Source organism: Chenopodium quinoa, unplaced genomic scaffold, assembly GCF_001683475.1.
Source record: "Chenopodium quinoa cultivar QQ74 unplaced genomic scaffold, ASM168347v1, whole genome shotgun sequence".
Taxonomy (NCBI): Eukaryota; Viridiplantae; Streptophyta; class Magnoliopsida; order Caryophyllales; family Amaranthaceae; genus Chenopodium; species Chenopodium quinoa.
This window is the reverse complement of record NW_018743697.1, coordinates 2,612,826-2,628,126: the sequence shown is the minus strand read 5'-3', so window position 1 is coordinate 2,628,126 and position 15,301 is coordinate 2,612,826. Positions and strand designations below refer to the sequence as shown.

Genomic DNA, 15,301 nt, shown 5'->3' with positions numbered 1-15,301 from the left:
AAAGAGGTCAGAGAGGGGATTGTTTAGTGTACTATCTCTATTACACTAGGCCAGTAGCCTTTATGTATAGAAGAATAGAATTAGCGTAAATTCAAATCAAAGAATACTAATTGATAACTAATAAGTCTTAATTTGGTATCAACTTGATCCATTTCGAATAAAGGAAAAAATACAATCTGAATTTAATATAGAACACAACTTAAGTCTTAAACCTAATAGATTAGGTAGGATGGGACTCAATCATACATTTAAACTCGTTGGAAATCAACTAGATTTTTAGCAAAACAAGTGACAACAAAAGTTAAGCCAGGCAAGATTGATGGCTGCTTTCAGAAATCTAAATGTACATATTTATGTAGTGCATGCACACTACTCGTCAATGGCTTAAGTCTTAACTAGCCGTCAACCTCATACTACGGTAGTACCCCCATCTTGCATTTGTCCCTTTTGTGGCGTTCCTTGGTCTTCTTTCAATCTTTTGCATCCATAATAAAGCTTGTCATGTAATTCCCACTTGCGTAAAGGCAAATGATAGGCAATCAAACAAGTGTCCGTAGAAAAATCCAGAGTACTTTTAATGTAATCCCTTACAATTGCACCATTTGTATGACCGTATCTTATCCTTCTATATATTTAATTTTATTTCTTTAATTTGACTTTTATCATTCTAGTATTCATTAGTTTTAATCCACATGCCCTAAAACTAACAAGTTTACTCCCATATTTAAAAATTGTTTCAAATATTAAAGTTTCAACTAGATTAGTCCTAAGATAATAAACGTTAGATGTATAAGTTTATGTAATATATACTCCCTAGTAGTATTCCTATGTTTTTTAATTAGCACTTTCATAATACTATACACAAAATCTATCCTTTACATGTCATGCAGAAAACCACAATAATCACATAAAAGTGTACCTTAGGTAATTATCATATACATCATCAAAAACAAAGTTTAAAACAAGTCTTACCTTGATACATGCACCACTTTCATTTTCATAAACCTTATTCTACTAAAAGAAATCACATAACCAGTCAATTATGGTTTAAATTAACATATCAATTTAGATTTTTAGCTACGACAAGTTCAATTTGAATATACATACGTACTCCCTCATCTTTTGAAGTCAATTCATTTTTAATTTTCACTTTATTTTCATACAACTTTTTTTTCCGTATTATAAATCTTCCTGTTGTGCGACAGCGGAAGCAAAGGTCGAAAACAAACAAGAAAACAATAAAGAAATTCAATGCAAACAATAAGAACAACACCAAGAATTTACGTGGTTCACTATCGATGTGATAGCTACGTCCACGGGCACCGAGATCGAATGATTTCACTATAAACTGCAAAGATTACAAAGATGATTCTTGTATTTCTCAAGAACGGCTCTCACTCTCTCTCTCTTAACCCTTATACTAATATTAGGGAGGTTTTATATTAATCCCTAAAATAAAAGATACTTGGGCAAAAAGATAACATAAAAGATAACTTTAAATCGTAAAATCCGCGTCTCCGCATTTTTCCTTCTCCGCCCGGTCAGACCGGGCAAGGTCTGCCCGATCGGGCGCGAGAAGAAAACTCCATACGAATGCTTCAACGTATCCAACCCCCACCGCCCGGTCAGACCGGGCAATGTCCGCCCGATCGGGCGGACAAAGCTACGAAGTACGAGTCACCTAATACTTATCAACAATCTCCACCTTGACGAGAACTCGTAGTCAGCAAACGACCCCATCAAGACATAGTGGAAAAACATCTCAAGCCAAACCCGATGCAAGACTCATGCATAAGCCATACATCCCGATAAGTCTTCAACCAAGACCCATCACATACTCGTCTCCAAGTATAACAACTCATAATGCTCCACCTGCATCACAAGCCCCGGGCAAGCTCCACCTTAAGGCCAACACACCTACACCAGGAGCTCCCCAACTTCGCCCCTCAGGGCCTACTACATCACGTAGTAATCAATATTTAGCAAGTCTAAGCAATGTTTAAACTTGCTAAACGGAACAGGCTTAGTGAAGAAATCAGCCGGGTTGTCAGCAGTCCCAATCTTCTTCACCTTAATCCTCTTGTCAGTACGCAAGAAATGATACCTGACATCAATGTGCTTCGTCCGATCATGGTGTACTTGATCTTTAGCTAAGCAAATCGCACTTAGACTATCACAATACACTGTAGCAAAATCCTGTGCAATACCCAGTTCACCTACTAGGCCTTTGAGCCAAATAGACTCCTTAGCTGCAGAAGTTAAAGCCATATACTCAGCTTCAGTAGTTGACAACGTAACTGATGACTGCAATGTAGACTTCCAACTAACCACAGAACCACCCAAAGTGAACACATAACCAGTCACAGACCTCCTGGTATCCACATCAGCTGCATAATCAGAATCACTGTACCCAGTGACCAAGCATTCCCTACCATTCCCGTACACAAGACCAATATCAGTTGTCCCTCTCAGGTAGCGAAAAATCCTTTTCACCCCTTGCCAGTGTTCCCTCCCAGGTCGAGCCATAAACCTGCTTACAACACTAACAGCATGCGCAATATCCGGCCTAGTACAGACCATAGCATACATCAAACAACCAACCGCGTTTGCATATGGAACTCTAGACATATAAGACAACTCCTCCTCTGATTGAGGTGACATAGACAAAGACAACTTACAACTAACAGTAGTTGGCGTACTTATAGGCTTCGATTTTTCCATCCCAAAACGAGACAAAATCTTTTCAATGTAGCTTTTCTGAGTCAAGAAAAGCTTACCTCTAGCCCGATCCCTGTAGATCTCCATACCCAAAATCTTCCTAGCTGCACCCAAGTCTTTCATGTCAAACTCCGAGTTAAGCATCTCCTTTAATCTAGCAATATCAGATTTATTCTTTGTGGCAACCAACATGTCATCAACATATAACAAAAGATAAATCATGGAACCATTATCCAGCTTACTATGATACACACAGCAATCATATGAATTCCTGTCAAAACCTTGTGAAACCATAAAAGAATCAAACCTTTTGTACCACTGTCGGGGGGATTGCTTAAGTCCATACAATGACTTTAGCAATCTGCAGGCATAGTGTTCCTTTCCAGGAACTTCGAATCCTTCGGGCTGCTTCATCAGAATCTCCTCCTCCAAATCGCCATGAAGGAAAGCCGTTTTAACATCCAACTGCTCCAGCTCAAGATCAAAATGTGCTACAATTGACAATAACACACGGATAGAAGTATGTCGAACCACAGGTGAGAATATCTCAACAAAATCAACCCCTTCTACCTGACTGAACCCCTTAGCAACTAGCCTAGCCTTAAAACGTATTTGCTCAGTTTCCGACAACCCTTCTTTCTTCTTGTAAATCCATTTACAACCCACAAGCTTCCTCCCTTCCGGTACCTTTACCAGTTCCCACACTCTGTTCTTGTAAAGAGACTGCATCTCTTCACCCATTGCGGCAAGCCATTGCGCAGACTCACTACAACTAATTGCTTGTTTATATGTGGCAGGTTCAAATGACTCTACATCATCAGCTACACTCAATGCATAACCTGTCATCGCATCAACACAGCAATTTCTTCCCTCCATCTCTTCAATCAATCTAACAGGCTTCTTGATAACTCGTTTAGGCATCTCAAGAATGGTGTCAGGTTGACTAGATGACCCCTGATTAGATTGCTCCACCTCATCCCCAGAGTTAGAATGAGTAGGAGTAATCTCAGGTTCAGGAGTACCCGGCACTGGAACATCAGCATCATCATCAATATATTGTACCCGAGGTAAATCAGCAATGGTAGACTGATGTACCTCAAGTACCCCATCTGTCTGTAATAAATTGTCTCCTTCCCTTCTCAAATCTGAAATCTCTGCATTTTTAATTGAATACATGGTGTTTTCATCGAAAGTAACATCCCTACTAAGAATGACCCGACCCTCCGAAGGTGAAAAAATTCTAAACCCCTTCACACCATCCCCGTACCCAACAAAACACCCCTTCTTGGCTCGTGGATCCAGCTTACCCTCAATAACATGATAATAAGCAACACAACCAAAAATCTTCAAATTCGAAAAATTAGGCAACTTACCACTCCAGATCTCAAACGGAATTTTGGAATCAATTCCAGAATGAGGACCCCTATTAATGACATAACAAGCTGTTAACACAGCTTCACTCCAGTACCTCCTCCCAAGCCCTGCATTAGAGAGCATGCATCGAACTCTCTCTAGCAGTGTCTGATTAACCCGTTCTGCTACACCGTTCTGCTGTGGTGTCTTCCTGACAGTATGATGCCGACCTATACCCTCATCTGCACAGAACTGATTAAACTCGTCTTTGCAAAACTCTAGCCCATTGTCCGTTCGTAGCTTCTTGATCTTCCTTCCTTGTCGATTTTCCACCAAAGCTTTCCATTGCTTGAAAACTTTGAAGGCCTCATCCTTTGACTTAAGCAACCTAAGCCATGTGTATCGGGACTTGTCATCAACAAATGACACAAAATAGTGGTAACCTCCCATACCTTCAACTCTAGATGGACCCCAGCAATCTGAATGGATGTAATCGAGCACTGCATCAGTAATGTGAGCACCCTTGCTGAACTTTGACCTGTGTTTCTTACCAAACACACAATGCTCACAAAATTCAAGGTTGGCAACCTTGACCCCGGATAGAAGACCCCTCTTGGACAATAGCTGCATCCCCTTCTCCCCCATATGACCAAGCCTCATGTGCCAAATCTTAGTCATCTCCTGGTGAGATACAGATGCGCAAACCGCAGAACTAGGCAGTGTAACACCCTCAAAAACATAGAGGGTGTTCCTTTTGATACCCTTAAGTACCAACTCAGAACCTCTGAAAATACACAACTCCCCATCTGAAAACACACCATTGTACCCCAAGTCATCCAGGGTACCCAATGAAATCAGATTCTTTCCTAAAGCAGGAACATGCCGTACATTAGTCAAAGTTAACCTCCGCCCATCAACAGTCCTCAACCTCATGGAACCAATACCTGTGACCTTACATGGAGCATTGTTACCGACTATAACCATACCCCCATTGCGAGGTTCATATGTATCAAACCAATCTCGACGTGGACACATATGGAACGAACACCCCGAATCTAGAACCCAGTTATCAGATAAATCATCAGACCTAGCAGAACTGACTAATGCTAAATCTTCCTCTGAATTATAGCTCTCATTCGGTTTCTCTTCAACTACAGCAGCCTGGGACTTGTTTTTCCTCACCGGACAATTATTCCTAAAGTGACCCGGTTCTTTACAGTAATAACATGTTTTAGTAGTAGTTTTACTAGATCCATCCTTGCCGTTTCCAGCACCCGACCCAGCATTGTTCCCCTTGTTAAACCCCTTATTCTTTTTAGACTTTCCGGACTTAACAAACAACCCACTACCATTATCCCCATTATCACTCGTAGCTTTCATTCTGAGTTCCCTAGTATGAAGTGCTGCCTTCACTTCTTCTAAGGTTATAGAATCCTTACCAACAACAAAAGACTCTACAAAATTCTCAAAGCTAGACGGTAGAGATACAAGTAAAATCAACGCAGCATCCTCATCATCAATTTTAACATCTAAATTACGTAAATCAAGCAAAATAGAGTTAAGTTTTTCTAGATGTTCCCGTAAGGAAGTACCTGACTGCATCCGGAGGCTAAACAACCGCTGTTTCAGTAATAATTTGTTGGTCAACGACTTAGTCATATACAATGACTCCAGCTTCAGCCACAATCCAGCCGCCGTTTCCTGATCAGCCACCTCCGTGATGATTTGATCATCAAGACTAAGTAATATGGTAGAGTGTGCCTTCTCTTCCATAACTTCTAACTGCGGGTCAGTCGGTCCATCTTCTGACTCCGAAGTAGTACTCTTTGGAGCCAACGGACGCCATATCTGCTGTTGTTTTAACAGAGCCTTCATCTTAATTTGCCATAGCCCGAAACTATTTTTCCCGGTAAACTTCTCAATTCTTATTGTTGAATCTCCTGCCATTGTTATCTTCAAGAAACTCTCCAAGGATTGAACCTGAGCTCTGATACCAATTGTTGTGCGACAGCGGAAGCAAAGGTCGAAAACAAACAAGAAAACAATAAAGAAATTCAATGCAAACAATAAGAACAACACCAAGAATTTACGTGGTTCACTATCGATGTGATAGCTACGTCCACGGGCACCGAGATCGAATGATTTCACTATAAACTGCAAAGATTACAAAGATGATTCTTGTATTTCTCAAGAACGGCTCTCACTCTCTCTCTCTTAACCCTTATACTAATATTAGGGAGGTTTTATATTAATCCCTAAAATAAAAGATACTTGGGCAAAAAGATAACATAAAAGATAACTTTAAATCGTAAAATCCGCGTCTCCGCATTTTTCCTTCTCCGCCCGGTCAGACCGGGCAAGGTCTGCCCGATCGGGCGCGAGAAGAAAACTCCATACGAATGCTTCAACGTATCCAACCCCCACCGCCCGGTCAGACCGGGCAATGTCCGCCCGATCGGGCGGACAAAGCTACGAAGTACGAGTCACCTAATACTTATCAACACTTCCTAATATGATAATTTAGCAATTTTAAGAGATCAAGAAAGAAATAAGAAGTGGTGTAAAAATCATGCTACATATAGTATGTATAGTAATAGAATAAAAATGAATCAATTTTTGTAAACCGTCTCAAGTGTTACAGTAAATCTTTAAAAGACGAAGAGAGTGGACGCGATCAGCACGTTGCCTAATAAAATCTGTTTGACTGCCGTCCTTATGGAATGTATCCTTGAAACATTAATGAAGCCATACAAATCAAACTGAAACAAAAACTAAACCGTGTTACTTGATGATCTGTCCCCACTTACATATGAGCTAGACGAACACGTGGAGGACCCGTAATGGTTCTACAGCTATTCATTTTCATTATTATTTAAAAATAAAATCACCGTCTACTTGGTCCCAATAACTTGTACCAAACCTTGAAATCAATGGTCAGAAATACAAATCAACTATCCCATTGTCCACTTCAACGGTTCAGATTAACCTAACATCTTGACCCTTTAAGCAATAATAATAATATACTTTAATTATTGACGTAAATAATTACGATAAATTAATAATTTTTGTTTCTATAAAAATGAATTAGAAGCTTCTAGGCCAGCATTAAAAAGGCTGTTATTAATTTCCACCATTGTTGCAAATATATACAAGGAAATAATAAGACACGTAAATTATAAGACAGCCTTATAATCTCAAACTCCAACTAATTATCAACCCGCCAGCTCAAAAGAACCATTCGAAATTTCAAAACCATTTTCTTTGTCTTCTTTTTCTCTCTTTTTAAACATCATCATTTTCTCTTCTTCCTTTTTCTTTTCCTTCATCTCTGGTTTTTTTTTTTAATTCCGAAAAAAAAAAACCAGAGATCAAGCTCGAACATAATAAATAATATGTTCGAGTAACAATACAACATATAATCAGTGAAAAAAAAATTATCAATGGAAAAAGGCGCGCTATTTGGAAAATACGAGGTAGGGAGGCTGCTAGGATGTGGCGCCTTCGCCAAAGTATACTACGGGAGGAACATTCAAACCGGCCAAAGCGTGGCGATCAAAGTCATTAACAAGAAGAAGGTTGTAGGGACGAATCTAATGTCAAACATTAAAAGGGAAATAACGATCATGGCTCGTCTTCGGCACCCGAACATCGTACGTTTGTACGAGGTTCTAGCCTGCAAGTCTAAAATTTATTTTGTGATAGAGTTCGCTAAAGGTGGGGAGCTCTTCGCTAAAGTGGCGAAAGGCCGCTTTAGCGAAGACCTCAGCAGAAAGTATTTCCAACAGCTAATCTCAGCTGTTGGATACTGTCATTTTAGAGGGATTTACCATCGAGATCTTAAACCCGAGAATTTGTTAGTGGATGAAAATGGAAGTCTTAAAGTTACGGATTTCGGGTTAAGTGCGGTCAAAGATCAGATCCGACCCGAAGATGGGTTGTTGCATACGCTGTGTGGTACACCCGCTTATGTAGCACCGGAGATTTTGTCGAAGAAAGGGTATAATGGTGCGACGGTTGATGTGTGGTCATGTGGGATAATATTGTATGTTCTTACAGCTGGGTATTTGCCGTTCAATGATCCTAATTTAATGGCGATGTATAAGAAGATTTATAAAGGGGAATTTCGGTGTCCGAAATGGATGTCGAATGATCTTAAGCGTTTGTTGGGTCGTCTCCTTGAAACCAACCCGAAAACTCGGATTACTATTGATGAAATAATACATGATCCTTGGTTTAAGAAGGGTGGTTTGTTTAAAGATAAAGGTCCCGAGTTTGAGTTTCAGTTTTATCATGACTGTTATAGTGATGATTTGGATGACAGCATGAAGTTTTTTGCTGAACAACAACAGCAGCAGCATCAGCAGGTGGTGGAATCGGGTGCGAGTACGAGTAGTAGTACTAGTACTAGTGCTAGCGTGAGTGCGAGTACTAGTAGTAGTAGTATTCCATTGAATGCATTTGATTTGATTGCATTCTCATCAGGGCTTGATTTGTCGGGGTTGTTTAACGAGTCTTACAATCCGTTTGTGGATGGTGAGAAGTTCTTATCGGATATGACAGTTGATAAGATCATTGCTACAATTGAAGAAGCTGCGGGTGAGCTGAATGTCAAGTGCCGCAGGAGGAAGGATTGTGTGGTGGACTTGGAAGGTCCAAAAGGCGATTTTATAGCTAGGGTGGAGATTAACCAGCTGACTGAAGAGCTGGTAGTTGTTGAAGTGAAAATAAAAGGGGGAGAATCTGCATCCTACAATAAAATTTGGAAGAAGAAGTTGATGCCTAAACTTTCAGGGTTAATATATGACCCTAAATCACAACCTGCTGAAGAAGTTGATACGACGAATGATGAAGTAGAAGCTACTCCTGCTGTTGTGTCTACTGATGAGTGAATGACACTCTAATAATGATACTATATTGCTACTAATACATTTTGCTTGCTTTTGGGAAATTAACACTATATAATCAGGTTTAGTTTTCGCGGCAGCTGCAAGCTGGGTGGGCTTAGGGGTTCTAAGGGAAGGAAAGCCGGTATGCTATTGAATCCGAGAATGGAAGTTGTTGTTTGTGCATTTTGTGGAGTGTCTGAAAATCTGTCATATAGATGGATTGTTTGAGGTTCTTTTGCTGATGTTTTTTCTCTGTTTGTATTATAGTTTGTGAGTTTTAGCATAATCATCGACTGGTTCGATTGTTTATGTCTGAAACAAATTTCATTAGTAGTGTAATCTACTATATGCTGTAATAATAATCCATGTATTCAGAGAGGAGGTAGTCATACCCGGGATTTTTCCTGATTGCCCGGAAGAGTAAGCATGTTGAGGTACTGTTTTTCATTGACAAAAAAAAAAAAAAAAAAAAAAAAAAAAAAAAAAAAAAAGGGATTCAGTTCATTTGTAAATTGTATAGTACATACTACTAATCAATCCATTGTATAGTTTATGAAATTTTAATGAAATCTCAGTTGGGTAAGTCATATGTGTTCATATTTCTGTTTTCTCTAACTAATTGGTGCAAGTACTCTGAGATTGTTGTAATCAACCTTACTTATCAAAGGGCACATAATAAGCCACACACCCCGAAAATAGAATTTATAAATCTGTGCACATTGAGAGTGAGGAGTAGCTCAAGTGTTTAGACCTCCAAAGAGATCCTGAGATCAAATTTCACCCAGTCCTTGTGGCTCTCTAAACACCGGAAAAAAAAATCCGTGCACATTTGTTACAGACAACAATATGGTGCATATAAGATACTTGTTAAGGTATACTATTGGGCGTATTTAAAATCATACGAATTTACTTTTATGTCCTCGTAAACGGACAAATTAGTCGATTACTAGGCTGTTTTTTAGTGGGAGGAATCGGAAATGAGTGGTGGGGTGGGCCGCAGCTGTACATATCATGGCAAGCACTTGGAAGAATATAAGAGGGTCAGTTGCTCATGATACTGTGGGTGTTGGGTGGTCTAATTCAATAGAAGATATTTTGTGGAAATTTCGTGACGCCAACCTTGATCTCCAAAGTTTTATCAGGACAAGATTTGTTTATTTACATGGATAGATGTCAAATCATTCCCAATTGTTCAGGCCTTACAATCAATCAACTCCATGATTTTAAAGCTAATCATTATAAAATAATGATGATGATGATTGATGATGCAGCAAAAAATGGAAAGTTAGAACATGCTTAACTTAGGTACTTCAATAGCCTGCAAATGATACAGGCAACAAAATCATGCAATATTGTTACATCTAACATTCCATCATGTAGTATACCAAATGATGTTTAATAATGGTGTTTCGAGTGACCTAAGCCGACCTAAGGGTTGAACTCTGCTGTGTTGAGACAGGAATTTTAACAAGTATGAAGCTAAAGGGTTTGAGTCTGCTGTACTGAGGGAGTTCAGTCAGTTTAGTTAAAAGGTCATGCTAGTGTTGCGGTGTATAGAGATTAGACCAGTTTAATCGACTGCTTGGGCCTGAAGCCTGAAACTAAGTAAATATTCTGTCTTCCTTTGGAATATCTATTTCTGGGGGTGATTTCTGGACTCACTCACTGACTCACGATGCTGCTGCAAACTCACTTGCATAAAAAAAGATGTATTAATGTATTCTCACCCTAACAGCTAAACAGAAATAAGTTTTCAAGCTGATATGGAATGTAAATCCTCTGCTAATATTTCATACTGCTGTAACCCTAGTATATGCTTCCGTATCTCTCTAGTCATGGTGTACGTCCCAAATCGTTCACGTCACTCCAGAGAAATCATCTGGAGTGCGATCCTTTCAACAATATCAACATCATAAACTAACACACACAGGGAAAGAAATGATATTCTACCTGAGGACCCTATCCTTTGTGATATAATCTGTTATTTAAAGCCAACCACAGACAGCCCCAGGAGTTAGTAGTTACTTGTATAACAGATCAACAGCCCTTTCCATAGGCCCCTCCTAAGCTTCTTATATCAGTACCTCAAGCCTCCTTCAGCTTTTACTTCGTACATATATCTTTACCACAAGCACGGTACCCTTAAGCTTCTAAAACTACCACATTGACAAGCACAACACAACTTTGTATATTATTGATCTAAATTGGTTTAAATAGTTTTTGACAGCAATTTCAAGTTAATGTCTTGACGAATTACCTAAATGGTTGTAATTAGTGTTTGTAATAGTACAAACACAATGATATAACAAAACAAAACAAAAAATTCCACTATTAAAAAAAAAAAAGACTGATTGTAATAATAATTAAAAAATCTCATTATTGATTTTTTTTTTTTTTTTGCATTAATAAACACGATTATTCTTTGATACAATAATTAATCCAACACCATTACAAGCTAGGACGAAGCCACTTAAAATGGAACACATCATATAGAGGAGATAATGTATAATGATACCATTATTGATGAGATGGTTGAGGAATATATTTCTGTATATCATGATGTAAAGGAAGATCAAGGAAGTCTTCAATTACCTGAGGACACGACTTTCAACTCTTATAGGTCACTAAGGCTGTATGTTGATGTAGAACAAGCAATGACGACTTTGACAATGAGGAATTCCCACCAGTAAATTAAAATGTATCCAGTAACAGCATTCCAATATTCTACAGTTGGATGAAAGAAGGTGATCCAGTCAAATCAATGAATGAAGGAAATTCACTGACTGCTCTTCTCTTCTTGCTGCCTCTAGTGATTCTAATGTCAGGTGAAGGCGTACAGAGTTCTATAACCTCAATCCCCTCATTAGAAAATGGCCGAACAGTATTAGCAATTCTATTAGGAGACTGAACTCTCATTGTTTGGCATTGCTGCTCAGTGATATCATCAATTACTATACATGTTATTTCGTCTTTCTTGGTAACATCTTCCGTAACTGCAACAAAATCTACCATTGAAGGAGGGTCTGAATTTGAAGGACCGGCTTGCTCAAATGATGTATGCTCCTCTATTACAGGGGAAGAACCTCTCAACTCCTTGGGCCAAAACTCTTTTCCATGTCTTGAGCACTCGTCAAAATCGTTCCCAGTGGGGAAAGGAGCATCAGCAGGCAAGTCACAAGAAGATTGATTTTCCTCTAGAATGGAAAACAACTCATTCTCAGAAGTGTATACACCCCCAAATGGTTCTATGTGCTCCCCTAAATCAGGGAAAGAAGTTCTATCATCATCAATCCATGTCTCTTCCCAAGGTTGTAACTGGTCATTCGAAGTGTTCAGAGTAGCACTAACATCAACAGGTAATTGATGCAATGGCTTTTCCTCCGGCGCACTCATCAATGATGACTCACTCTCCAATGAATCAACAATGCCTATGCTTTCCCTAGCTAAGATAGAATCACTTGAATTTTGTGAGGTACAGCTTTGAGCATGAATTGAAGAAGGTATCATCTCCATTGAAACATCAGCTGAAGATTCTATTCTGTCATCAGAACAGCTGGGCGAAACTTCACCATCATTTGAGTCAAAGTCATTATCATCATCATCACAACCGTACGTTTGGTCACTGTCCCCATAGCAAGGAAGCTCATCCATGGAACAAAAATGAAGTTTCATTTGGTGAGGCAAGCTTGGACACCCAGCAGCATGCTTCATGTATGTTGTAGAGAAGAAACTAACTGTGAGGTTCAGACTGAACATACAACATAAGAAGAATTATACAAACACTTCAGTCTCAGCACAATGATACTTAATCAAAAAACAAGTCAGATAGATCATTGGATTCATTGCACAAAATCAAAAAACCTAAGAGAAGAGATATGCTTATGTTATACCTTTGCCAAGAGTGGAGAGTAAGCATAGTGAGTGCAAGTTTGATTTTGTTGGCAAGTCCTCCAAGGGTTTTAAATCCCGCAGCCGCTTCTCGTACTGCTAATGACTCTTTAGGATGCTGCCATGCCCATTCAAACTGCAAAACCATTCAACACTCAATCTACAACTATAAATTTCAAAAATTTTAGCAACAAGACTAGAGATTTGATCATAAAATCTTGTGAATTAAATCAAGAAAATGTGCTGAAAATGCAAATATCTCCAAATATGGCAGAAGAAAAGAAAAAAACAATCATAATTGTATAAAATCATAATCAAATTGCAATCTTGCAATAAATCAGACTAATTGTATCCCCAATTCAAATAATCAAAATGTAATCTTGCAATGGACCACACGAATCAAATTCCCCAATTCGATCAAAGATAATCATCAATTATACCCCCAGTTCAATGAAAGATCAAAATCAAAATGCTTTCTTGTAATAAATCAAACAAATCATATCCCAATTCAAATCAAGAATTCTCCTTTATGTAATAAAAATGATTTACAAAAGATTCCACCTTCAACATTGATGATCAATAAATTAAAAAAGGGGAAAACCTGAAGAGCAGCAACATTAGTTGGAAAACCATGAATACAAAGAACCATTTCCCAAGGTCGTTTCTTCTTCGTTCTGAAAGCTCCGCTAGTAATTTCCCCATTATGTTGCCTAATTCGTCGTTTTGGGTTCACTGTAAACCTATTAATTAACAATAAAAATCAAATTTTTTTTCCAATCGAATAAATATACAAGATTATTGAAATCGAAGATCAAAAGCTACAAAAAGAATACCCAATATAAGAATGACCCTTGAAACGAGGAGAGAGAGAAGTTAAGAGATAGCATCCAAAAAACTTAGAAGTTCCATTTTGAGCATCTTCACACTTCTCCTTGTTCATTATTGGTGGCTGGGATTTTTTCTGCGCACGACGCCATTTAATTGCCTGTTCCTGTGTTACTTTTTTCCCTGTTCTTCTCCGCCTCATCTCTGATCTCTCTTACTCTTACTCTTTCTCTTTCTCTTTCTCTTTCTCTTTCTCTTTCTCTCAGATGTGCAATTTTTTTTTTTTTTTACTTACTTTGGAGTTTTTTGACCGTTGGGACTAATTTTTCCAGAAAAATACTGGTTTTTTAAAAAATAATTACCATAAATAATTAGATAATGTATTTCACTATTTGGCCATTTCAAGGGTAATGGGCTCGTGACACATACCCATTACCCACGACGGGGGTGAGGCAATTGGGTTACACGAGTCAAGTATTTATACATTCTACCAAGTACGAAGTATATATTATTTTTTTGAAACTTTTTTTTTTTTTTTTTGTTGAGGAATTTTATTTTTTTTTGAAGGATACTTCATTAGTTTTATGTTAATTAATAAATAAAAAAAAAAATCAAACAATTTTGATTCAAAATATTAGGGAAATCTTCAATCTATAGATTGAAAGAGCTTCAATCTGTAGAGTTGAATAGCATAAACATATACTTCGTATAATGTAATAATGATGATGTTTCTCTGTTTAAGCAAACCTGTTTCACTCATGTTTTTAGGTGTGTTGCACTTATTATAAGTTTATAACCTTCTTTTTTTTTTTTTTTAAGGCAAATAATCATTTTTATTGTTTTTAAGTAGTTTGTAGATTATCTGGATTATTTTGTTTAGCTGAACCTATACTACCACACTAGCACATAAATTTATCACTTAAATCTCAATAATAAGCACCCTTATTTTGAAGGTTTAGGGTGAATTTGGATACATGAGTAGTGAGTCGAATATTGTTATGTTCTACACTGTAATTTTGGACTCAACCAATTTCGGACTCACTGTAATTTTCCCCCAAGTAATATGAAACTTCACTCTATAATACGAGTACAAAGTATGAAATGTGATTTACTATTTTGTTAAATATCACTAAAAATGTAAGGAGGACAGTATAAATAATAAATACTGTACTAGAAGTAGTCAAAATAGATAAGAGACTAGGATTTTATATGTGCAATTTTGAAATACTTGGTATTCATTTGCAATTTGTAACAGCTTGTGAAACTACACAATATTTCTGTTTTGAATTTCTTCTTTCACATCCAAAATATCGAGATTTGGAGATAAGACATTCATATACTAACAATTGATTTGAAGCAAACTTCAATTTCAATCATAAATATTCTAACAATTGATTTGAAGCAATTAAGCAAACTTCAATTTCCATGCGCATGGCTTTTGCTAATATTCATCAATTAATGTTTCTCTGCTCTTTGACTATCTTCAATGCCCATTTCAAGCACCAAATACATGTAATAAGGTCATAAGCAATCAACCTGCAAAAGGATTCTCAAGTATACATTTTCCATTAAACAGTTCAAACAACATTTTATACCTATCTGATGTGAATCTATGGGTAAAATCGGTTCCT

The 15,301-nt window shown here is 37.8% G+C and overlaps 2 protein-coding genes across 2 annotated transcripts; one reads left to right on the top strand and one right to left on the bottom strand.

The window, feature by feature from the left end:
- The first annotated feature begins 7,169 nt into the window (after positions 1-7,169).
- On the top strand, positions 7,170-9,544 carry LOC110684216 (CBL-interacting serine/threonine-protein kinase 11-like). The gene has a single exon (XM_021860632.1). The coding sequence runs from the start codon at positions 7,512-7,514 to the stop codon at positions 8,958-8,960; it is 1,449 nt and encodes a 482-aa protein (XP_021716324.1). The 5' UTR covers positions 7,170-7,511; the 3' UTR covers positions 8,961-9,544.
- Positions 9,545-11,312: 1,768 nt separating this feature from the next.
- LOC110684215 lies at positions 11,313-14,178 on the bottom strand. The gene is made up of 4 exons (XM_021860631.1): positions 13,679-14,178; positions 13,447-13,585; positions 12,848-12,981; positions 11,313-12,705 (listed from the first exon to the last, which is right to left on the bottom strand). Exons 1-4 carry the CDS (start codon positions 13,870-13,872, stop codon positions 11,682-11,684), a joined length of 1,491 nt encoding a protein of 496 aa, XP_021716323.1. The 5' UTR covers positions 13,873-14,178; the 3' UTR covers positions 11,313-11,681.
- Between the last annotated feature and the right edge of the window lie 1,123 nt (positions 14,179-15,301).

Excerpts from the sequence above, each read along its gene's own strand:
- LOC110684216 (XM_021860632.1), top strand. The coding sequence starts at position 7,512 with ATGGAAAAAGGCGCGCTATTTGGAAAATACGAGGTAGGGAGGCTGCTA.
- LOC110684215 (XM_021860631.1), bottom strand. The coding sequence starts at position 13,872 with ATGAGGCGGAGAAGAACAGGGAAAAAAGTAACACAGGAACAGGCAATT. Across the intron at positions 12,982-13,446 it reads CTAATGTTGCTGCTCTTCAG|TTTGAATGGGCATGGCAGCA; the intron begins GTTTTCCCCTTT and ends ATGGTTTTGCAG. Across the intron at positions 12,706-12,847 it reads ACTCTCCACTCTTGGCAAAG|TCTGAACCTCACAGTTAGTT; the intron begins GTATAACATAAG and ends TTGTATGTTCAG.